A 23265-nucleotide genomic window follows, 5' to 3' on the forward strand; every position below is an offset into this window, starting at 1 on the left:
AAAAAAAAAAAAATACACAGAACTTTCTGAAATCAGAACAGAATAGAGATAGAAGCCCCTTCATTCCTCTTACTGTTTCCCTCCCTGTAGTCATTTAAAGAGCTGTCCCCCTTAATCTTGGACTCTGCACTGGGGAAATGGCATTCTTGATAGATGTGGAGCAATTTCATGGTTTTCTGAGGCATTGTTGGCTTACAGCTGGTCCTGCCTGATAAAAGGAACAGTCACTCGGAGCAGCTGTTCATGTTTTTGTACTCGCACAACCCAGAGCATCAGTCCTAACCACCTTTACCTCCCACCCACTACAAGTTTCCTCAGTAATAACCTAGTGTTAGAAGACCAGTGTATGGTTTTGCAGCTCTAGTGGGCTGTGGCTGAGAAAAAACAGATTCCCCCCCAGCCCCGTAATCCTGAGTAAGAGGTAGTTGAGAAACCCAGCTGTAACTCCAAGTGGTTATTTGTAAAACTAGGAATGTGCAGGCTACATTAGGAACTTATTGTGACAATCATAGATTGTGGGTTGCAGCATTTCCTACAGTATTTATAATTTATGACATAATCAATATGACTTGCTTTCAAGATATTCTCTTCTTCATTGGTCCTCGTCACATACTGAGGAGCTGGGAATGGAATAAAAAAAGAATGTCATTTTATTAAAACTGCTACTACTACACTATTATCATTATTATTTTGCTTAGGGGGAGGAAGAGAAGGGTGGAACAGGGGTATTGAGTATCCCAGGGAAAACACTAAACATTTATTGGAATAAGATTTGAAGAGTAATTTTGCTTCTGGTATGAATTCTGAATGGGAGAAGCCTGCTTTTCTTTGCATTTTTGGTTTTCTCCCCAATTCTTAAGGGCTGGGTCAAGCTGTGAAGGAGGGGTTTTGTGCAGCTTCTTACAGTTGTGTTAAGCATCAGATATTCTATGCTGCCATTTACAGGTGACGGGGAATAAGATCTGGAAAAGCTTCCTGGGAAAACCACTCTTCTCCTCTCCTCACTGCAATGAGAAGTACGTGTGTGTTGGGTGTGTGGATGGAAACTTATATTGTTACAGTCATTCTGGAGAAAAGGTAAAAGTGGAGGTGTTGGGTTTCTTCTGTTCATCACAAAACCCTGAATAAGATGCTTTATTAATACTGTTTTCTGAAGTTTAATGATTAACATATACCTTTCTGTGAACCAAATAGAAGAGTCTGTCTGTTGTTATAAAGAGGAGAAAGTAGAAAAACTGTTTGCCTAGGGTAGTCCATGTAGTTCATGGCAAAACCGCAAACTCTCAAGTTGCTTGATGCAGTAACAGAATTTCTAGTTCAGAGCTTACACCCAAAGTAAATGGTCAAGAGTAGTGCCAGCAAATGAAATGGTATAGTTTTGTTTTTGGAGTTTTTCAAGCATGTTTAAAGCCATCTCTTCTGTAAGATGGTGGCAACTTAGAAGTAAAGGTTTCTTAAAGTGTTTATGCATTTATCAAAAGATATTGACATCACCGCAGAGATATGCCAAATCATAATTCTGGCAAAATATGTGTCAACCTTCACACTGAATTAAATGAGAATATTTTTTTAGTTCCTCAGAGATGAATGTGGTTTGTACCTGGTATTAAAACAACTGACACTGTTTCTCTTTGTTTGCCTGAAATGCAGTATACATGGCAATTCCTAAGCCTTTTCTGATTATAAAATATGTATTAGCCCATGCCCTGCTCTCTGTCTGCTTGAAGCAGTGTTGCAGAATTGATACTCTCTTGAGGAGGGATCTGCACATCATTAGCATGAGCAGAGGAAATCTATATTACAAGAGGAGTATTTGCCTTTTTGGCAAAGAGTGGCATGTTAACAGAATTCTCAAAGTTCATTACTAATTGTGGTACAACAGCCCAAGAATATCCTTTTCTCAAGTTGGCCATCTTTACGTGGGCCTCACAGAAGGTAGTAACTCTTGCACATCTATTTTATGAGTCTTTTATCCCTTACTCCATGTGCAAACCTTATCTTGTAATTTGACAAGTATTTACCAGCCCTCACTGAAATCTCGTATGCTCTTGAAATAAAATGCTCTCCTGTCAACAACTAGTCTATTAAAAAATTACAGTTGCTGTCAAACTGATAATGAGAACAACCTTTGATAATGGGTGGTTATGTTCTTTCTGTAGGTTTGGCAGTTTTCCACTAATGGACCGGTGTTTTCATCTCCATGCATCTCAAGTTTAACTACGCAAGAAATATTTTTTGGCTCCCATGACTGCTTTATCTACTGTTGTAACATGGAAGGTAATTTACTGTGGAAATTTGAAGCCACTTCAAGTGTATATGGAACACCATTCGTTTTCCAAAGTGATGACTTAAAGAACAAAATTCTTTTGGCAGCAGTATCTACAGATGGCAAAGTGTGGATCCTGAATGCCAAGAGTGGAACAGCAGAAGGAGTAGATAAGCTTCCAGGAGAGGTTTTCTCTTCCCCGGTAGTATGGGGAACAAAACTTGTTGTTGGTTGTAGAAATGATTATGTTTATTGCCTAGATTTGTATATAACAGGAAAAAAAGAACAACTAAGATGTTAGGCTGCTTCCTTTTTATTGTTTACATTTGTAAACTAAGAACTCACAGGTGCTCTCTACCTCTTTGCCTATTTTACTGTAGGCAAGAGGAGCTCTTTGCAGACTTCTCAGGTAGCATTTTGTACCAGGTAGTGTCCAGAGTAGGTAAAGGGATGTTTGTCAACGTGCTGTACTGACTGAAGGAGGATGGCTGCTCAGCACCCAGCCGGAAGTTTCACTGTCCCCCCTCATTTCCCAGCTCCGATTCATTAAAGAACATGTTTCAGGTGGTTTGGATCTGAACGTTGTGCTTTGACCTGCGTAGTAAGAAAATGAAAGTCAGTAGTTCGGCTTCAAACACTTGCAGGACTGGGAGAAACTGTGGTAAGGTGCCATAGTCTGCAGCTGTACAAAAGTACAGCTTGTACAGTTGTACAGTTGTACAAAAGTACACTTAACATCTTCCCGATGAGTCTTCTAAAAGAACTATAGCAGAAACTATTATCTCTCTCTCTCTGATGAGCCATCTACTTTGAATTCTAACATCTTGAATTAAAAAGTAAAGTAAAAGTTGCACTGGCTATGTTGCTTCATCGTGTCTGGTTCCTCCATTTAATCGTTAGCAGAAATACATAGGCAAGACACTTGTAGCACTGTAAAAAGTTCTATTTATAAAGCAAACCTGAACTACGTGGTTAGCAAAAGGAGACACAAAATACATACATCATTGATTAGATGATTTTGACTGGGTTATAGTTTAATAAGAATTAAAATGACATTAGTATAATAAACAATTGCACTTTAAAACATTTGAAAAATTAAAAAAGTACACAACAAATACCCCACAATTATACATCTTACAGTTTTTATACATTACTATATGAACATAGAGGTTAATATTATATAACCTTGTCAGAAGAAATGGTATTTTGTGTATACAAGTTACAAAAAATTGAGACAATATACTACATAGTGGTTTGTTCGGTTCTAAAAACATTTTTGCTGTTTTAAACTCAGTAGTAATGTTTTGGTTTTATTTTTACAGATTTCCAACACTTTATCAGAAATGGTTGCAACAAAGCTCTAAAGCAAAGTAACACTTCACTTCATGGGTATTTAGTGCAAATCTTTGTTAATTTAACATGAAATGTGACTGTTGAACATGTAGACTTTAGAAATGTTTCCACCAAGTACTGTACATAATACAGTTTCCATTATTACACTAGATACCTTTATGGTTGGAAAAAACCCTCTGCTTTGAAGCTTTAGATTAAGACCATCCTTAATGAAAGCTCTATTCTATGTGCTATAAATGTATTGTATTGGAAAATTGCATCCTTATGTCATGCACAATAGCACCTAATTTTGCTATGCTTTTCAGAATACCAGTATCTTTAATTCCTTAATCCCGATTTACTTCACCTTCCCCATATTTCTGCCTGGCTCCTTCCCCCAAGAAATGATCATAAAGATGGATTTCAGGCAGTTTAGTTCTTGTAATTACAAACACATACTGCAGGCTTATAAACTCAGAGAAAGTGTAAATTTAACTTCAGAAGCACTAATTCATGGTGCTAGCAGAGCAAAAATAATTATGGGCCCAATTCTTTCTTCAGATAAGCTTGCAGCGATTTGACTTTGAAGGCGTTAAGTGTTGGTTTGTTTGGTTTTTTTCCCCCCAAGCATTTGAGAGCAGCATTACCCCATCTCTGTATAAAACATTTTAAATATATTAAGGGTAAAAAGTTACTGTAGAGATTCTGGTTTTAAATATGAAACAGCAAAACTGATGGCTTAAGAGACCCAAAAAACCCCATCTTGCTGCTGCGCATCTACTCAATCTAACATGTCCATTGTGTTTGTGCTATTGTAACCATAATACTGAACCATTGTTTTCTGTTTGGTGGGAAATAGTGTATTCAATATTGACTTTTGCTGACAAGTCCTTTTTGATTCTTGGAACGGGCGGATATGGCAGGTTTCATTCTGTTTTCTGCTTAATTTAAAGTGCTACTCCTCATGCTGCCTACAGCAGTTTGGCTAAAATACTTCCATGAAACGTATGTGGTATCATTCTATAATGATGCAATTTCTTCTCATGAAAATGTCTCCCTTTATGATGTTGTAGGCTTAAAGGTTCCTTTGAGCCTTATGGTTATAAGAAGGAGATGTTCAAATTTGTTAAAGACTACCTTGTAAAACAAACTCAGGTGTGTTACAGATTCATTTACTAGAGTGACTTTTTAAAATGTTGACCTAGCTATTTCTGTGGGATGTTGAGGATAGTAAAATTTTTATTACTTTATGGACTTCATCCTTTTTTGTAAGAAGGAGGGGGTGAACATTTCTCTTTTAGTTACAAGAAATAATAAAGTGTTCAACTGCCACAGCAGATACCTGAGATGGGGTGAGTAAACTTCTTCCTGAAGCGTTCTGGCTGTATTGGTCAAAGTACAGGAAGTTATCTGAACTACCTGAAATGCACGTGGAGTAAAATCAGGAAGAACGCAGAGTTAAAACTCTTGAGACTCTCGCTGACTTAGCTTTCAGTTCTCAGTTAACTTCAGTTCTGCAAGTCTTACTCCTGTGGGAACTTACTAATTCTACAGCTACGTGAGCACAGGAATAGTTTTACTTACTTTAGTTCCAATCGATTGATTTACAGTTACAATCTGCAATCACTGTCTCTGTGCATCTTAAATATGGCCAAGCACAAACAGCGATGCACTTAAATGACAAGAATAAACACCGACTCCCTGGCTTCCTTCTGAAAACTTTCTGACTTTTGTTTAAATAGTGGTTTTTTGTTAAGTAGGATGAATTGTTTTCTTCCTAGGAGTGAGGGAATATTGATACAGTGTATTAATCCTATGATGAAAGAAATTACCCCAGCATTTGGATGGTACCATCTTTCTTCTTATCATTTGCAGGTGGAAAGATGTCTCCCGAAGTTCTTCGTTAGGGAAGAAGCTTTCAAATAGCAGGTAGAACTGACAGTTCATACCGTTTAACACTTAAAAAAAAATTAGGAATAAGAGAAGGGAACATGCATCTTGCCTTAATTTTAAACAATGGAGTGTTGAAAAAAAATTCTGAGATCTCCACTTAAGTGTAGAGATCTAAAATTCCAGAACCGAATACTCACAGAATTTAAGGAGCTTCCGAACTGAAGTTCCAGCCCTTTTTATGATACTCGCTAAAATTTACATCCAGCAGCTGAACATTCTTAAATTTTTGAGAGTCTGGCTCTGAAATTTTTGCCGTGACCTCACTGAGCTATTTGTCAAAGCAATGGAATATATGACTTGAGTAGACTTTACAGTGAGCTAGAGCAAAATGGTAATCAGTTCAGTTTTCAGTCCTTCAGTACATGCATTTTCAGTTTTGTCATGTGTAAAAAGCTGAATAAATAAAGCAATTAATAGTCAGCAATAGAGATGTAATTTTACAGTTTACTTTATGATCTGTGGACAGTCACTCCAGGCTTTTGCTTTCCTCTTGGCTAACGCAAGCCAGGCTGGTTCTGTTGACACAGGGTTAGCATCAGGCGTAGAGAATCTCTTGGCCACCTCCTTTGCCGGTGGGGTTGACGGAACAGAATCTGAAATTTCCACTGTTTTTGATGGGGTGGGGAGGGGAAGAGAAAAAAAAACATTAGTTGAACCCTGTACTTTGCTGCAGGATTCTAGAGATTTTGCGTCTTTTCTGTGAAGACGTTCTGATCTAACACTTCATATTTATTTCCAACCCTTTTAGTTAAATCTTACTTTTTATTGTATTTGCAAAATAATCGAGTTAGGAGGAGCCGAGTTTCTTTTTTCAGAGGTGACTCCAAGTAATGTAACTCACAAAAATAGGGACAAAATTTTCAGTCGCTGTGAGATCCAGAGAAAACATTTCCAATTTGCCAGTTGTCTTCTTTACACAAACTATTTTAATTACATCTGCAATGTAGCAAACAATGGGAAATCCGGATTTTTTTTTCTCTTTGGTAATGCAGCTGCTGAACACGTGTAACCCGACTGTATTCAGTAGGATTTAGATTGCCTCTTCAGATTAGAGTTCTTGAATAAGCACAGAGAAGAAAGCGGTCCTATAGTTTTCTGCCTCAGTTAACCACTCCCATGAGACTATCCTGAAGAAGAAATGAACCAGCTTTCTCCAATAGCTGTTTGTCACATTTTCTTGAAAATAGTATATTTAAGACAAACAGTTGTCTCAGCGGGGAAAAATGTGTTGGGTAAGCAACTGATTTCTAACAAGCAACTTTACAGGGCAGAACTGTAGAAGTATATTGTAGAAGTCAGGTGGGAAGGTTGTTTAATTGTGGGACAGCGAATGCCCTTGAAGGCAGCCTGGGTAGAAATGAGTCCTATCGGAAATCTATGGAGCAACTCCAAAAATCTTAGTTACAAAATAACTCCTCACTAATCCCCTCTTACATCTTTTATTTTTTTATGAGCCAAAAAGCTTTTTTTTTGTTAAAAGTTCATATTCAGGCCAAATTACTTTTAGTTGCATTTCATTTTCAGGTTTTGAATGTTTTAAAAAGCTTTAAAATTGCATAGATGGCAAAAATAATTTATTTTTCGTTTTAGTACATCTTTAATCATGTATTTTTAGCTATAAGTAAATGAACAGTAGCAGCTATTGCTGTAGATAGACACTTTGAAAAACTAATTATTTTAAAGGTTATGGTAATTTATGCTATTTTAAAGGTTACACCCTCTTATCAGTTCCTGTTGTACAAGACTCAAGTGCAACTCTGAAATATACCAACTTTCTCAAGTTTTGGGTGTTTTTTTAATGTCCTTAGAGGAGGACTCAGGAAACTTTTATTTTAAACATGTTCTAGCCTGGTCTTCTGCCTTAAGTGCTCTCCTAATTGTGGGAAACCCGAATCAGTGTCATCATCCATAATAAACAAATACTTGTATGTAGTATATTTGTATCGTTGATAACGGCTACCTGGCTCCAAGTGTAGCCAGTAATCGCATGGAAATCCAGTCGCTATTTCCTTTAGGGCCAACACAGTTCTATGCTTTCACTTCAGGTAACTCAAAATTGGTAATTCCTCCCGAATTTCCTCCTGAAACTCATTCTAGTGCAGACAGATCAACCAAGGATAATTGGGTTTTGGCCCTTCTTTGATCTAATCTGGCATCATCTATTGTGCTAGAGTTTGATTTCAGCTAGCATTGACCGTGTGCAGCATAGCATCATACTGCTGAATCTTTTGGGGTAGGGCTGCAACAGAGCCCTGTTACAGCTTGGCAGGAATGCTGTAAAGCTTCTCCAGCTGCCCACCTTCAAAGCCAGTTTGGACACTGGAAGCAGGCTAACAGGGAGCATGAAAGTTTTGGGCAATCTATGTGAGATCTTAGAATGGTCTGGGTTGGAAGGGGCCTTTAAAGATCACCTAGTCCAACCCAAGGCGTTGCAAGTAAAATTCTCAGGGATATCCGCGCTGGCGTGCAGCTGCAGTGTGGACATGAACCGACGGAATATAGGCACGCGTGGGGGTTGTTCAGCTTGGAACGTCTGTAATGCCGGAGGAGCACTGTTTTTTTAGCCTTTACTATTACAGGTCAGGTAAATTAATTACCTCGTTGCTTTCAATAGTTGCATTCCATAATTCTTGGCTTGGAGTGGTACTGAATAGATTCAGCTGATAATGTGGATTTACTTTCGAAGAAGCCCACGCTATTTACTGGGCAACTTGTAAAAAGGTTTCTTTGACACCTACCTGCACTATTCTACAAAACCTTTTGCCTAGGACTAATGTTGGCTAGAGAAATATTCGGCAAGTCTCTGTTTCAACAATCACACCGCCCCAAATACTATGCCCTTTGGGGAAGGAATGTGCCTGCCTTTTGAATACGTAATTGTTTCAGCTTAACTGAAGTGACAGATAAAGTAGTAGGTTCTGGTTCCAGTCTTCCATACCAAATACTTGACTGGGAGGAGAAGTCCTAAATTCAAAGTGACAGGCTACCTGAATTGATTAGTTTTTGCATTTTTGAATGAAATGAGACTACTCGTTCCAAATATTCTGGGGTGAGTATTTCTCCTTGGCAAACTGGGAGGTGTGGGAACACGATATACTTCATTTCCTACGAAAATACACTTTGTAGAAGTTAAGTATCATTCCCCCTCTGTGCTAACCCCCAACCTAAAGGCAAAACAGTACTGCAATTGCAATTTACAGTAAATCAAATCCCTCTAATGTGCGTTAGTCATGTTCCAAAAATACTGTTGGATATGGCTTGGGGAAACAGCCTGATTTTTTTAACTGGAACTGGGGCAGTTCTAAGGAAATGCAGTAGTGCAACCTTGATAACCTGGGGAACCTGGTGAAAACCTGTTAAAACGATGTACTTCCAGTGTAACGGCCAGCACATGAGACTGGGACAAGTTGCATTGTTCCGTGCTGAAAGCAAATGCATTTGTAATCCTAGGGATAATACATGAGGGAAAAAAAACCCCGTTCATTCACTTTCTCAAAACACGCAGTACCATTTCTGAAGTGCATTATTCCTAGAGTAAATCTGAATCTCTCACTGTACCTGTCACAGAAGTTGGAAGGGTGTTTGACTTTTTTAGCTGCTCCCTTCTTTCTAGTCTTGACACAGCAGTCTCAATTTTCTTTTCCCCTTCTTGAGGTGTAGATTTCTGCAGTGTGCTTGTTTTGCTGCTGCTGCTTTTATTATCTGACTGATTACTTACAGCAGCCTAGAAGAGAGAAGGAAAACTGCTAAATGAGAAATAGTCTGTCATGTAGTGGCTACAAGTAAGAAATGTCACACTTCATGCTTTCATTCATCACCTGTCCTTTCCTTAACCTTCCTTTTCGGCAAAGACTCAAAACACTCTGATACTTCTAAAACTAGCAGTTATTAAAGACTGTAAAAAAAAAAAACAACACAAAGAAATTTGTCATGTTGTCATTTCAGTCAAAATATTGAACAGTTTGAGCCAGCCCTACCTGTTAAATACAGCACTGAAACACAGCGTGCATCTGTGGGCAACCTCACACCCACTGCTGTTTTCTTCCGCCAATTATCTATGTCTGTAATTATGCACGTGTCCATCAGAAATTTCAGTCTCATAACAAACATCAAAATATACTTAGTTATCCACATAACCTCCCTTTTCACCATCTGTGGTATCTATATACAGCATCACTGCTTGTGTAGCATCACTTCTGTACTGTAAGTAGAAGTGTTTTTCTTACTAATAGAAAACCATGGATAGTAAATAGCTATTTAAAGAACAGGAAAGAGGTGATACTTGAATTCAGTGCCTGCTTTAGGCAGTTGGATGTTTCACGTGACAGTTCATTTCTTTCATTCATCTACAATTTATCCAAGTAATACATTATGATAAAAATAAATTCAAACTTACTAGTATTCACCTATATTGACCTATAAATGAGTATTCCAGGTGTTATTCCCCAAGCATTAAGGCGTAACATCTTATTTACTCAAGCTTTGAAAGAACCATGTTGCATACAATTTTTCTGTTCCATCACCTGTGCAGTGGTCATGCTTATGATTGCCGTTAACCACGTCCTGATATTAAGGCATCAGAGTTTACCCTAAAATTGTCACACTACTGCACAGTATTTTCTCCTGGAGGTCTCAGTTTTGCAAAAGGGAACTCCAGACTTTCAGACTACTTTTTACTCACTGTCATTTTAGCTTTTATGAAATCTTACAAACCAAACATTAAAAAAAAAAAATCCCTTTCACATAATAAAATTACTGTAATTATGGTATCAGTATTTCTGATGGGCAGGTTTCTAAAGATTGTTTACATTTTCTTTAGCCAGCTTCTCTGCTTGCTTGGCCTCTCTGGCTTGTTTCCTCTCCTCCCTCGTAGCTTGCTGTTCACGAAATCCCTTTTGCTTTTGCAGCGCTAATGTAATCCAAAGTGGTTGTGAAGTTTCAACTTTTTCCATCAATTTAGAGCCATCTAAAGAGTGCCTGCTCTGGAGGACAGGTTTTTCTGAAAGAAAACATGAGAAGAATTGGTTAAGTAATGCACATCTCCTGTCTCAAGCAAACCGTTATACCTTCTCTACCTTGTGAACACTCCGGAGCTAAGCCCATTGAATGCCATGCCATTCACAGACCTTCGTGGGCTGTATGTCAAACCCTGAAACAGTTTTTATGCCTCAAGAATAAGACCTAATTCAATACACTCATACAGCTGTCCAAATTTATCCTTTTTTGTGAAAAAGCCTACCCCGGACTCTTAGAGCTATAGCCTAGTTTACTACATATTTAAGTGAAAGTGATGATACATATACACTGATTGTTTACACCTCTGATGGAAGGGATCCAGCCACTACGTACTGCAGTTGCCTGATTTTCCAGCCGTATTTAAGGGAAGAAGTCCAAACTTCAGCCAAATAAAGGGCACTGAAATGATGTACTCCTATAAATGCAGCCCCTCTTAAAAAATGGTTTGTTTATTTTTTTAAATCGTCACTTGAGCATCTGACTTTCTGTACCCTGCATGAAATTGGGGCTAGCACCGAGTATAGAGCTCTGAGCGGCAGGGAGCAGCATTGGGGTGCAAAGGTGCTCCTGCAGAGCTCAGTGAGCACAGAAACCCTCCACTGGCCCGGCTCTCCCAGGCCGGCAGCTGTGCCTCCAACTAGTTTCCATAACCCTCATTTAAAAATGGAATTGAAAGGAAAAAGTGTAAAAAAATTGAAAAAATAAGCAGCAATTCCACTGAGATACGGTTTTAGAAATGTCTTGATGCTTGCAAAATTCAAGATTGGAAAAAAATTGGGATTTCCCAATTAAATGCTGAGTTCCTGCCTTGCTCTTTTGAGTGTCCTTATGTGGAAAGGGTAATTTTTCCTCTTGTACAGAATACTATTTCAGGACACAGGGGCTTTCAACCCTCCTCTGAAGAGCTCACTATGGCTACTGTAATTGTTTCTATTACTGAAGAGTGCCCCTGAAATGCAGACTCCTATGCCCAGCTATATCAGGTTAGATAGAGAATTTGCCCAGGATAGGCACTATAAGGGGACCTAGATCTTAATATTTTTTCAGCTAGATAATATTCCCCTCAAGAATAGAAACAACATAATGTAAATTATAAAAATGACTCCCTCTGCTCTGATGACACCATTACACATGGAACAGACAGTCCATCCTCCGACTAACTAGGTAACATCTCTACCAAGGAAAACTCACACACACTTCAGTTACATCCTTGAAATTAACTTTCTTAAGCAGGTCACACTGGTCACGCTGTTTGTGTGTTTCTGAATTAAACTGTGGGGATGGGAAGTCCCATTCATTCAGACAACCCTAAGCAAAGTAGTGGTACTCCACAAATAACGTCAGGTAAAAATTCTAGCTTAAGGCCAAATGTCTTCCTCTGGACCTCCAGTATCTCATTTTGGAAATGCAGACAATAGCTAAATGACCTTTGAAAAATACTTACCCTTCTTCAATGGCTCAGGCTTTTTGTCATTTTTTTCTCTCCATGGAATACTTATAGATGGGAAAAACGACTTCTTTTCTCTGATTTCTTCCTCTTCATTTTTGTACTCATTGGATGGTGTGGGGTGCACTGCATTTGCTCTGTCTTCTTTTCTCCAGCCACCATCCGATTCAGCTTTAACCAACCTTTGCCCTAGCATATCAGCTAGGTTTGATCTGTTCATTTTAGAGAGAGGAGACGATGGTGGTGTCTGGCTGGTGGGCTTTGGAGCTAAAGCAGGTTTCTGTGGGACCAGTGACTTGCATGCTGGTTTCTCATGAGGGGGTAAAGCACTCTGACCAGTGGCTGGTAGGACCACTGGTGTGCATGCTGGTTGTGAAATCTCCACCACAGTAATTGAAGAGTCTTTTGAGTCTTTTAAAATACCAGGGACGTTTGCTCTCCCCATGCCAGGGGATGTACTCTCTGGTGGAGCAAAACCAGAGGATTCTTTCTCACCTTCTGTTGTAACTAGTGGGTCAGGCACACCATCAAAACTATCTCCGGCACTGTATCTTTTCTTTTTCCTTTGCTCTGCCTGTTGATCATAATGGAAACGTAAAGAGTAGTTTGTCCTTCGTAACTTTATCCCAAAAGGAGAAATATTTTCTTCTCCATTTGGTGCTGGTTTATCTGCTTTTTTTGTGCTGTTATTCTGCTGATTTTCCAGAGCACCGCGAAGTTCTGCCTGGGCTAATTCTTTACTCGGAGAATGAGGAAAACTTGGAACAAGGAAAGATGGAAGATCTTTTGCAAATTTACAGCCTTCTGTGTTGTCTGTCATTTCACTATGGGTTTCCATTTTCTCCTTAGCCTTTTCAGCTAAGTTATCCTTAAAAGTGGAAGCCACATCCTCCTTCAAATCAGAGGATGAGCCAGTGATTCTTCCCACAGCCACTGTTTCATTGCCTGTTGCTGCACTTACATTCTCAGCATCTGAACTGGTTTTTGAAGCTTCTGAAAATTTCTGCCATGCTGGTGTTATCGAGAACTTCGCATTTGCAGAGAGGGTTTTCCTCAAGTTACCATGGGGAGCACCCCGTCCTCGGGGTGTCCAGTCATCACTGTGTCTGCAGACACTTACTCGGTCTCTCTCGTTATATTTGCTGTTTTCTGCATTCTTTAGGATCCTGGAGCGGATAGAAGCCCACTCAGCTAGTACAGCCTGGTTGTTCAATGTCTCTTGTGCATATTTCATTTTACTGCTGCTGGGTTTGGGATCCTGGGTTTTTTTCTGGGCCTTCTCTGGTGAAGGAATATCCACATTTTTTCTCTCTTCTGTTAAGCCAAGTAATGATTTACAAGCTGTGTCCTTTATCTGGTTCAAGTTAACTGCTGTGCCACACAGCTGTGCTCCAGTAACCAAAATAGCTGTATGGGGTACACACACAGATGACGGGAGTGTATGAGAGCCCTTGCTGGAAGCATGCATCCTGCAGTCTTTGATGGATGGAGAAGAGAGTCCTGCTCCTCTGACGGGCATGACTGGACTCAGATTTACTTTCTGAAATATGATCTGTTTATCTCCAGAAGACACTTGAAATGTGAAGGGTCTGGATGCAGTTTGTCTTTCATCTACCTCTTGCCACCTAAGTTCTTCCCCTATTCGCTTTTGTTCCTGAGCCTCAACTTCTCTCTTCAGTTTCTGGGCTAGGACTTCTTCTGCTGTTTTATTCCCTTTTTCTGGCTGTTTGAGTTTTTGGGATCTTGATCCTTCTTGGAGCTTCTCCTCTACCACATGCCTATCAGCCCCTCCAGAACACAACTGATCCTTGTCCTGTTGCTGTTCTAAGGATTTTTCTTGTTGGTTTTGCTGAAGATTTTGTCCTTCTGTGTCTACCTTCTGCTCTTCCAGCTTGTTCCATTCTCGTTCATTTTGTTCCTTTTGCTGCTTCAGTTCATCTTGTTGCACACCCTCTGCACTTTCCATGTGCATTTGTTTCGTGAGCTTGTGTTTTCTCTGCTCTTCCCATTTCTTTTTCTTATCTGTTACTTGCTGGGGTTGTTCCTTCTCTGTCTTTTCTCCTTTCTCCTTCAAATGCTGCCTTTGTTCCTCCTGTTTCTTCTGTTGTTTGAGGCTGTCAGCTTCTTTCTCCTGCTTCAGTTTTATTTCAGCTTCTTGAAGCTCTTCTAGCTCTCGCCTCTGTTTTTCTTCCTTATTTTGTTCGAGGTCTTTTTGTTCCTCCAGCCAATTTCTTTCTTCTTCCTCTTGACACTGTTTTTCAATCTCGTGTTGCCTTAATTCTTCCAGCTCTAGCCTCTTCTGCTCCTCCAGCTCTCGTCTCTGTTTCTCCTCCAGCTCCTTGCGCCTCTGCTCTTCCCATTCCTGATGCTTCTGCTCCTCTAGCTCTTGCCTCTTCCGCTCCTCCAACTCCTGACATCTCCGCTCTTCCTGTTCCCAGAGCTTCTGCTCCTCCAGCTCTCGTCTCTGTTGCTCCTCCTGTTCCTGGAGCTTCTGCTCCTCCAGCTCTCGTCTCTGTCGCTCCTCCCATTCCTGTCGCTTCTGCTCCTGCAGCTCTCGTCTGTTGCTCCTCCTGTTCCTGGAGCTTCTGCTCCTCCAGCTCTCGTGCTCCTCCCACTCCTGTTGCCTGTCCTCCCAGCTCTCGTCTCTGTCGCTCCTCCCGTTCCTGTCGCTTCTGCTCCTCCAGCTCTTGTCTCTGTTGCTCCTCCAACTCCTTCTGCCTCTGCTTCTCCAGCTCTTGCCTCTTTTCAGCCTCCAGCAGTCTTCTCTCCTCTTTATGGCATGTCTGCTCTTCTATTTTCAAAGATGTCTCTCCTTCAAGGAGATACTGCCTCTCTTCTTCACAATGCCTTCTCTCCTGCTCTTTTTGCATCTGCTCAAGTTCTTGGCACTTTTGTTCTTCCATTTCTCTTTGTTCTTCCATTTCTACAATCTGCCTTATCCTTTCGGCCTCAAAGATCCCCCAGCGATCTTCAATTCTTTTCTCCTCTGCCAGCTGAAGCTGTTTCTGCTCATCTCTGTTCTGGATTAGCTTGTCTGCTATGATGTGTCCATTATAACCTGGGTATCTGTCTCCATACAGCTGAGTTTCTAGGTCCTCCGGCTCAAATTCTGTTATTGTTAAACTTTGTGATCCCTAAAATTGAGAGACGAGTTTGGAGTTACTGAATATTGCCTATTGGCTCGTTATTCTTTACAGTGAACAAACAATCAGTTGCAAATGCAAATCAACTTTTTTTTTTAAACAATGATTTAGATCTAGAGCCAACACACCAACACACCCACCCCAATTTATGGATCACATCATCATATATCCCATGCCTCTCACCTATTTGGATGATAGCCTTTAAAAGAAAGAAAACATCTCAACAGCGATAACAGTATAATGCTAAATATTGAATCACCATTTGGTGTACATGAGCTAATCCAGATTGAGACCTGCCATTTCAAATTTACAGAAGCCCGAGGAATAGAGCATAGGTTTCATATGCCTGTTCCACTACTTAGAACTCCATCCTTTAAGCCTGAAATAATGAGCACCTGCTTAAGGGCATTGTTTTGCCAGTTCTTTCATGGCAAATCTAGCTGTTACTTGCAGAGACAGAAGCTGTTGCCTGCAGAAAAGGGCTCTGCAATGCGAGCCAGGAAAGAACACTGCTCAGGGAAACACAATTTGGTTGCTTTTCACAAATCCTGAGCCAGGATATCTTCCTCCACTAGCTGTGCTGAGACTCCAATTCTGTTGCAGGAACAGTGGGACCATGCATGGACAGAGAACCTAGAGCTCCCCAGCAATACTGTACCGTACTGAGGCACATACTAACTGCTGACTGCTGCTTCTCTGTGCTTGCCCCACAGCCCTGGCATGTGGGTGCAATACCTGCAATAAACTGAATACAGATCTTCTTCACAGCTTACTCCTTGTCTCTGTAGCGACATGGTCTGAAGATGAGCTGCACCTGAAGAGCGCTTCCCAGCACTTTCCTTGAGGAAAACAGCTCAGCTAATGCCCTGTCTAGCTATCATTTGTTGAGCCATCATTTGGCTCCAGTTAAACATTCTGTATAAACAAGAGGTTTAAATTTAATTTCTTCATTGCAAGAGTGATAATTGCAAGTACAATGATGCAGAAGAAAGGACAGTGGCCTCTCCTGAACCCTGTAGTAGTTGAATAGTCTTGTCCCATTTACAAGCACTGGTAAGATGTCAGGATAAAAAACAAAAAAGCCATGCAGTAAGAGTACAAAGTGAGGATTTGATAGTTCACTCTAGCTGTAGCAAGAGCTGTGTTACTTCAGTCTTATTCTTTCTTATAAGACAATGATATTACCACTGTCAGAACCCATGCCAGTTTTAGAGAATCTATTTTTTTTCCCCCAACCAAATCTTGCACTATCAGATTGCCTATACCAGAGCAGCAATAACAGTGGCAGATATCCTTCAGACCTTTATGACCTAAATTTTTTACTAGAAAAACTAGAATCAGAAAGCTCTCCCAATGTAAAATCCTAGTGGAAGTACCTCAGGTGTAAGTAGTATTTGTCCCAACAGGCCATATTAAAACTTCTTTGCATCTTCTCTCCAGCTAGGGTTTCATCTTTAGGTCTTGATTTCAAGACAAAACGAAAGAAGCATGCATTTTGTTTTGCCCTGAAGACGCAAGGTTTGTCGAAGAAGCTTTCAATAGCTATCTCTAACAGTGTTCATCACATCTTAAGACAGTCCTGTCTATAGCTACTCCTGGTGCACTCAGTTAAGATTATTTTGTACCCAGCTTCAAAAGCAATCCCCCTCCTCTCACTATTTGGCCAGTGACTCAATACCTTTGTTAATCTCTTGTGCTTTCTTGACACCCTCTGCTTTTTTGGCTTCACTGACAGCTTGTGTTTAGCTGCACTGTTGTCTAGACGAGCAACAGCCTGGGGAACTGCATCCAAATTGATTGTTTCAATTGTGCCAGAACAGGAAAATTGTCTTTTTGGCCGAGATGATTTGACTGGAGTGACCTGTTTGTATCACAAACACAAGAAGCTATTATTAAGCTATTTGTTCAATTTAAATAAATAAATAAAGAAAAAAAGAAAAAGAAAGAACGAAAGAACACACACACACACACACACAAAAAATTTGCAGTTTTGAATTCAAAGGAGTTATTAACAGAAAAGATTTCAAACCCTGTTTTTCCATTATACAAATCATGAACTTTGGACATGAAAGTTACAGCTGTAATATTTTTCTATTTCCAGTATTACACGTTTTTATACTTTTCACTTAAAAATTACTTAGACCATTCTAACTGAAGTTTTTTCACAGTTTAGCTCCACTCAGAAGTTGTTGGGAATGGGAAGGGCAGCAGCAGAGTTTTAAGCAACACCAAACACTGGGACATTTTAAAGTTTGCTTACTGTGGAAGCAATATCTACATCTTTAAATGATTTAGATTATACACTTTAGGCAAGAGCAAGTCAGATTGACTTATCTAAGCATTATAATAGAACAGCTACAGAGCTGTACTGTCTGCATGGGAGATGACTATGGTATTGGATCTCAGACTGGCACAGTGCCTGTGGAAAACCTTCCCTCCACAGTCATGTGGAGTTGTCCAAGCTAGCACCAAAGAACAGCTAAAAATAAAATAAGACAATACTGGCTTTGATTGGTGCTTTTTTCTCTTGCCCTTCAAATATTTGGGTTCAGAAAGTGCAAATACAAAGTGATTTAGTGAGACTCCTCTCATGAATAAATACAGTGGCACTGTATGTCTAGACATGTAAGAGTGAGCCTGTAATCAGTCTCTCCTGTAAGTCACTGAGCTATCATCCTGAGACTGGTATTTGGCACAATCCAAGTGGAAAAAGAAGACAGAAAAAAAAAGAAGGGAGAAGACATCTTCTGTAAGGAAAGAAAATCACATACATTGTTTTCAAGACAGCTCTGTAATCTTCTGAGGTTAAACATATGCTAATTAGGGAACCAATTACTTAAAAGCTGATGGAACATTTTGCATATGCTTACTGAATTACATGTAGGCATAACAAAGTAGTAGAAATACTTATGAAAATTATGACTCTATGATTAATACATCAAATGCAGGAATGCTGCAAGACTGGCAGAGACCGAGTTCTGCTGTTTCCTGCAATCAACTCTTACAGATTTCTCAATCTTAGTTATTGCTTATTTACTAGCCTCCAAACTGCGCAACGTTCACAAAATCTTGGATGATCATGGAACAATGAAATGTGTATTAAAGCAAAAACTGCCAGGCTTCTAATAACTAAAATTAGAAATTAACTTGGTGCAAACCGAGTGTAAAAGTTTTGTTACCTTTTCTTCCACTTCATGTCTTGTTCCAGGCAAATTCATTGTTCTCAACAAAGCTGGGGTGTCAGTGGACTAGAAAACAAGATTACCACAGCTAGATATTAAAATGCAAAGGATCTAACAAATATGGTTCAAAGGACTTGTGAAATCATGCATGTTAGAGTAGGATTTTTACCCTGTTCCCTGTCACTGCCGGATGGATGGATAAACAATTCTTGTTCCTAAATGCTGTGAGCCTTGAATCACTGCTGTCTATAGAGAAGCAGTTGCTGCTACAAGACTCTACAAAAGGCAAAATGCTCACGCTTCCTTAGCAAGATAACCAGGTTCCGAATCAAAAGAAAGAGCACAGCTTTGTAGGATTTCAATCAGCTCTTAATAACTTTATTTTCTCCTGATCTACACCTAAGGAAAAAAAATAGGAACTTGATCAGGCATTACCTCTGCTGCAAAGAGTTTCAACTCCAGATTCTTGATGACTCCTCTTACAAAGCAAACCAGCTCCCCCAGAGCAATCGGAGCCTATCAGTCACTAGGACTCCTTAGCTACCGTCCCTCTCCCAGCCATCTCACAGGAGGGGATTTTTAAGGCGCAGGGGTCGAAGCAGCATTCATCACACACAGAAACATTGTTTTTGATCATTATATCACAGTATTACTTCATAACCTAATGCGTGTTGGGATCCCATTACACCAGGAGCACATGATTGTTAGTATAACGCCTAAAAAATCAGCTTTACAAATAGAAGTTAAATGAAACGCAGAACTCTTGCCATCGATCCAAGTTACTCAGTCGGGAAAATCAAAAGTCACAAAGCAACTCAGGAAACCTGTTTGAAGTAGAGCCGCACCACGTGGTCCTGGCCACCAACTCCTGACAGAAGCCACCCCGTCCCCCCAGGACCTATGCAGATAAGCACACAGAGGAGTTACAAGGCCAACAGCAGAGACAGGAACAGAAACCAGGCAAGCCACTGCGCACCAGAAATCCGTGTTTAAGCAGGTAATGAGTAGCACACAGTAAGAGAAAAGGAAAGTACCGAGTGCTCTGGCTGACCCTATGCACGTAGCATTGGTTTGTGGTGTCTGTAATCTCCTCTGAGTAGGGATGTTTGCTCCTTCAGTATTTGGAAAAAGAACTATGCAAAGGGGCATTAATTTTGTTTTCAAAACATAATATTTAAAAGAGTAGGTTGTAAGGACTGAATCTCTCCCTCCTTATGACACAAAGACACTCCAGTGTTTTTTTCGTGCTTGAGTTATTTTCTCCTTTGAGCTGGAGGTCACTAGGTGACATTCAGGTCTCCTGCAGGACCCAGCAAGAAGGCTGTCTGCAGAGAATGTATGCTGGTATCAAACACAGAGTCTCACCTAGTACCAGGGTACATAGCCAAAACCTGTCCACAATCCCACTGCACTTTTTGTGTGCGCAGGATGCTCTTGATTCACCTTAACTGATTGCTTCAAAAGGGAGAATTTGTGAAGCACAAGAAATATACCTTACTTCGACTGCATTTTTATCCTTCCAGACTGCAGAGGGAGAGGCGTGAGTGTGCAGGTCCTATCCAAACGCCTGGCTCCCTGACAGATCCGACCACAGCCACGAAGGAAGTGGTCACAGAGGAGCTATGTTGCCCCTTGAAGACTGATGAAGAATTTGGGCCACCTCAGCCATAAATCTCACTTCTGTGTGTTTGCCTGAATATAGGCATGAGCTGCAGAGGACGCTTACTGCCTTTGCCTTTCACACAGCTAGCACTAGTGCTAATGAACACAAGCTGAGGCCCATGCCCTGGTGTCCCTCCAGGATCTTATAGGCTGCATGCACATGGTGGGTTGCTGTGTGTCTTCCCCAGCGGTTCCCAGGCACAAAGTCAGCCTCCTCCAGGCAGGGAGGGATGTTCCTCTGTCCACCGCACTCCCTTCAGCCATTACAGCAACACACAGAACCAGTCTCGCCTTAGAGGATTGCCAGAGAGCTTCCATCACTCGCCGTGTTTCTTCATTCCTGAACAAGCCCTTTCTGGACACCTGAATGCCTGCAGTTCCTAGTATCAAAATCTTCATGGATAACTTGAATAATTATTTGAATTATACTGGATGTTTGGATTTAGGGAACATTCTCAAAATGTTTCTCCCCCTTCTTTGCCTTCAGTTCCTGTCCACGAGAAATACGAATATTTACCCCAAGACCCAGCATTTTACGGATTTAGGCTCCATGCCTCTCTTACTTTGGAATGATTTTCCTTTTTGCCATTTGATGCTGTGCACAACTTTCCATGCTGGGAAGTCCATATTTCAAGACATTTTCTGTCTCAGAAAAATTTCCTGTCTTCTAGCTGCACTGCGAGTGATATCTGCACTGCTGGAAGTTCAGAGCAGACGTTCAAACCGGTAATTCTGTGGGACCCGGCTCAGGATGCCAAGAGCACACACTTCTCACCAGTCAAAGCAGCACGAGCTGAGAGATCCCACCCACATAAAACAGCCCGCTGAGCTCAGCTACACCCCACTGGAGACATCTGCTATGCCCCAGTGAACTTTACTGTTTTAATACTGCTATAATGTCATGAATACGTCGATTTAAAGTGCTTACTTTATTACCACTGTCTGAGATCACTGTGTCCTGCTGAGCCTCAATCTCCATGGGGCTTTTGAGCAATGCATCCTCTTCCATACTAGCGTTTGCCTCCCCCATTGTCCTCACAGAAACTGTCATTTGTGGAGGCTGCCCAAATTTTATATTCTTGGCCAACTGTTGCTGAAAAACAAGAAAAGAAAAAAACAGTATTTATATTATGAGCAAAACAAGCCAAGTGTAGCACGCACCCCTTCTCCACGTGAAAGCTGCACAGAAACACTCAGGGCAACTTCTGACTCTGGATAAAAAGGTCAACTTGAGGCTCACATTGCTGCAACATGGTGGCCATCCCCTCTTCCTTCTCCCCACAAAGTGACCAAGGTCAGGAACTTACTGCATGACTTCTGATTTTGGATGACCAACTTGAGTTCTCATCAAGCTGACAACCTTTGAAAACTTATTGTGAATTTTGAAACATTCCTTCTCTTTTTTTAATCTATGTCCTAAATTAAGACTTTGTTTATACAAGCTAATTATGAAGCCTTACTGTTGCAAAGAAATAAGATCATGAGCCAAATGTACATTGAGAAGCTAAAACAGCCCCAAAAGGCAACCTTTTTCTTCTCCAGCCCCCAAACCCTGCATCTCATGCATCTGTAGTTCTTAAAGATATCCTTACTGTAACGTTTAGTCGTTAAGTTTTAAATGTTAAGGGTTTGACATAAGCCTGCCTTAGAGGAGGCAAATTCGCAAACGAGGGGAAACCCAGCTTCTTTTAGATGCTTGATCTCATAGGAACAGTGCACAAACTCATGTCTGCTCATGCTCACATGCACTGCCACATCACCACTTTTGCACAAAGAAGTTTATGCAGGGGACACGCAGTAGATGAATGGATAAAAGAGCTTTCTTACCATTTATTTTCCTTGTTTAAGTAATCTTCTCTCAAGGGTTACAAGAAAGTACTCTTGAATTATATCAAGAGTAAGATGAGTAAAATAAGTAGCATAATATATCTGTCCTCTGGTAGGATGAATTGGAGAAATTACAGCCCTGGCTACTGCAGAGACACATACCATACAGTCTTTGAAAGTGAACTTTTTGCAAAAGAGTTAGAAGAAATTCTCTAGAAGAAGCAATTAGAGTAAGGAACATTTATTGATAGATTTTCTTTCTGAAGTATTTCAGGGAATCATTCTCAGTTAGGAAGGAAGGAACCATGGAGTTATTTTCCTGCTTTACTCTCGTTCAAGCACAGAAAATTCTCCAAAGGAGATCTCCCATTTCTGTCTTGTGTTACTATGAACATCTACAGCTCAGCAATACTCAGTTCAGCTGTGCAGCTTCTATTCAGTGGGAATGTCAGGTACATAGACGGACCCCTGACACGAGTTTGTCGCTGAGAACTGCAGAAGACTGGTGTAGATAGCATGTAAAACAAAGATTTATTTTTTCCCTATAGCACAGAACCAGTAGCATGGCTTAGGTGAGCAGTTGGCAAGGGAAGATATGCTTTAGTAGCAGCGGATGGACCTCTAAAAGGATTCAGGTCAGATCAGTCTTGCTTGCCATCGTTGCCCAGTTGACTAGACTCTAAAAGTTGATGCATATTACCCGAAAACATTACCAGATTTCGATATTGAACTATTAAGACAAAAAGAACATGCAGAGACTCCTCATAATCAGGTTATTAAATTAGAATAGTTTTTCTCAGGCTCCTCATTGAGTTATGCATTATTTATGCCCATTTGGATTTTGGCAGAAAGTAATGAAATTCATCTAGTACATCATTTTGGCGTAGTGGGCAGTTTTGAATGGCAGTTTTATTCCTGCCTAGATTACTGGCAGTGCAGCCGTAGTCTAAAGGGAGGGGTTTTACCAAGCCCTCCCAAGCTGTCATGTTAGCAGTGCAACTCTCTGACTTGAAATCTTGTATGTTTCCACTGCGTAAATGGGAGTTGGAGAGAGCAAACAGGTCTGTATTAGATGGTGTGAAGGCTGTAATTCTGCTCTATTACTGCAGGTCCTCTGAGGCTAGTAGAAAATTACTTCAGAACAGCTTCTAATTTGATAATGTGTTTTCTAAGTTGAGGCTGCTCCTTTCTTCTTACAAAAGAAGTACTGGTCCGTATTGGGACCGGTACTGTTTAATATCTTCATCAGTGCCATAGACAGTGGGATCAAGTGCACCCTCAGCAAGTTTGCAGATGACACCAAGCTGAGTGGTGCGGTCGACACGCCAGAGGGACGGGATGCCATCCAGAGGGACCTGGACAAGTTCAAGAAGTGGGCCCGTGTGAACCTCGTGAGGTTTAACAAGGCCAAGTGCAAGGTCCTGCACCTGGGTCGGG

The 23265-nt window shown here is 40.6% G+C and overlaps 2 protein-coding genes across 2 annotated transcripts in view; one reads left to right on the forward strand and one right to left on the reverse strand.

Moving 5' to 3' along the window:
• AASDH (aminoadipate-semialdehyde dehydrogenase) overlaps positions 1–2944 on the forward strand; it is a 21323-nt gene extending 18379 nt beyond the window's left edge. The window contains exons 14-15 of the mRNA XM_009277408.2: positions 946–1077; positions 2160–2944. Of these exons, the coding sequence (XP_009275683.1) occupies positions 946–1077; positions 2160–2567 (540 nt within the window). The 3' untranslated portion in view covers positions 2568–2944. The remainder of the gene's footprint in view (positions 1–945; positions 1078–2159) is intronic.
• Positions 2945–5995: 3051 nt separating this feature from the next.
• KIAA1211 (KIAA1211 ortholog) overlaps positions 5996–23265 on the reverse strand; it is a 43332-nt gene continuing 26062 nt past the window's right edge. Inside the window, 8 exon segments of the mRNA XM_019471553.1 lie at positions 5996–6156; positions 9110–9275; positions 10360–10550; positions 12012–14572; positions 14574–15148; positions 16836–17018; positions 18337–18405; positions 20930–21094. Coding sequence (XP_019327098.1) covers positions 5996–6156; positions 9110–9275; positions 10360–10550; positions 12012–14572; positions 14574–15148; positions 16836–17018; positions 18337–18405; positions 20930–21094 — 4071 coding nt within the window.

Source organism: Aptenodytes forsteri, unplaced genomic scaffold, assembly GCF_000699145.1.
Source record: "Aptenodytes forsteri isolate BGI_AS27 unplaced genomic scaffold, ASM69914v1 Scaffold65, whole genome shotgun sequence".
Lineage (NCBI taxonomy): Eukaryota > Metazoa > Chordata > Aves > Sphenisciformes > Spheniscidae > Aptenodytes > Aptenodytes forsteri.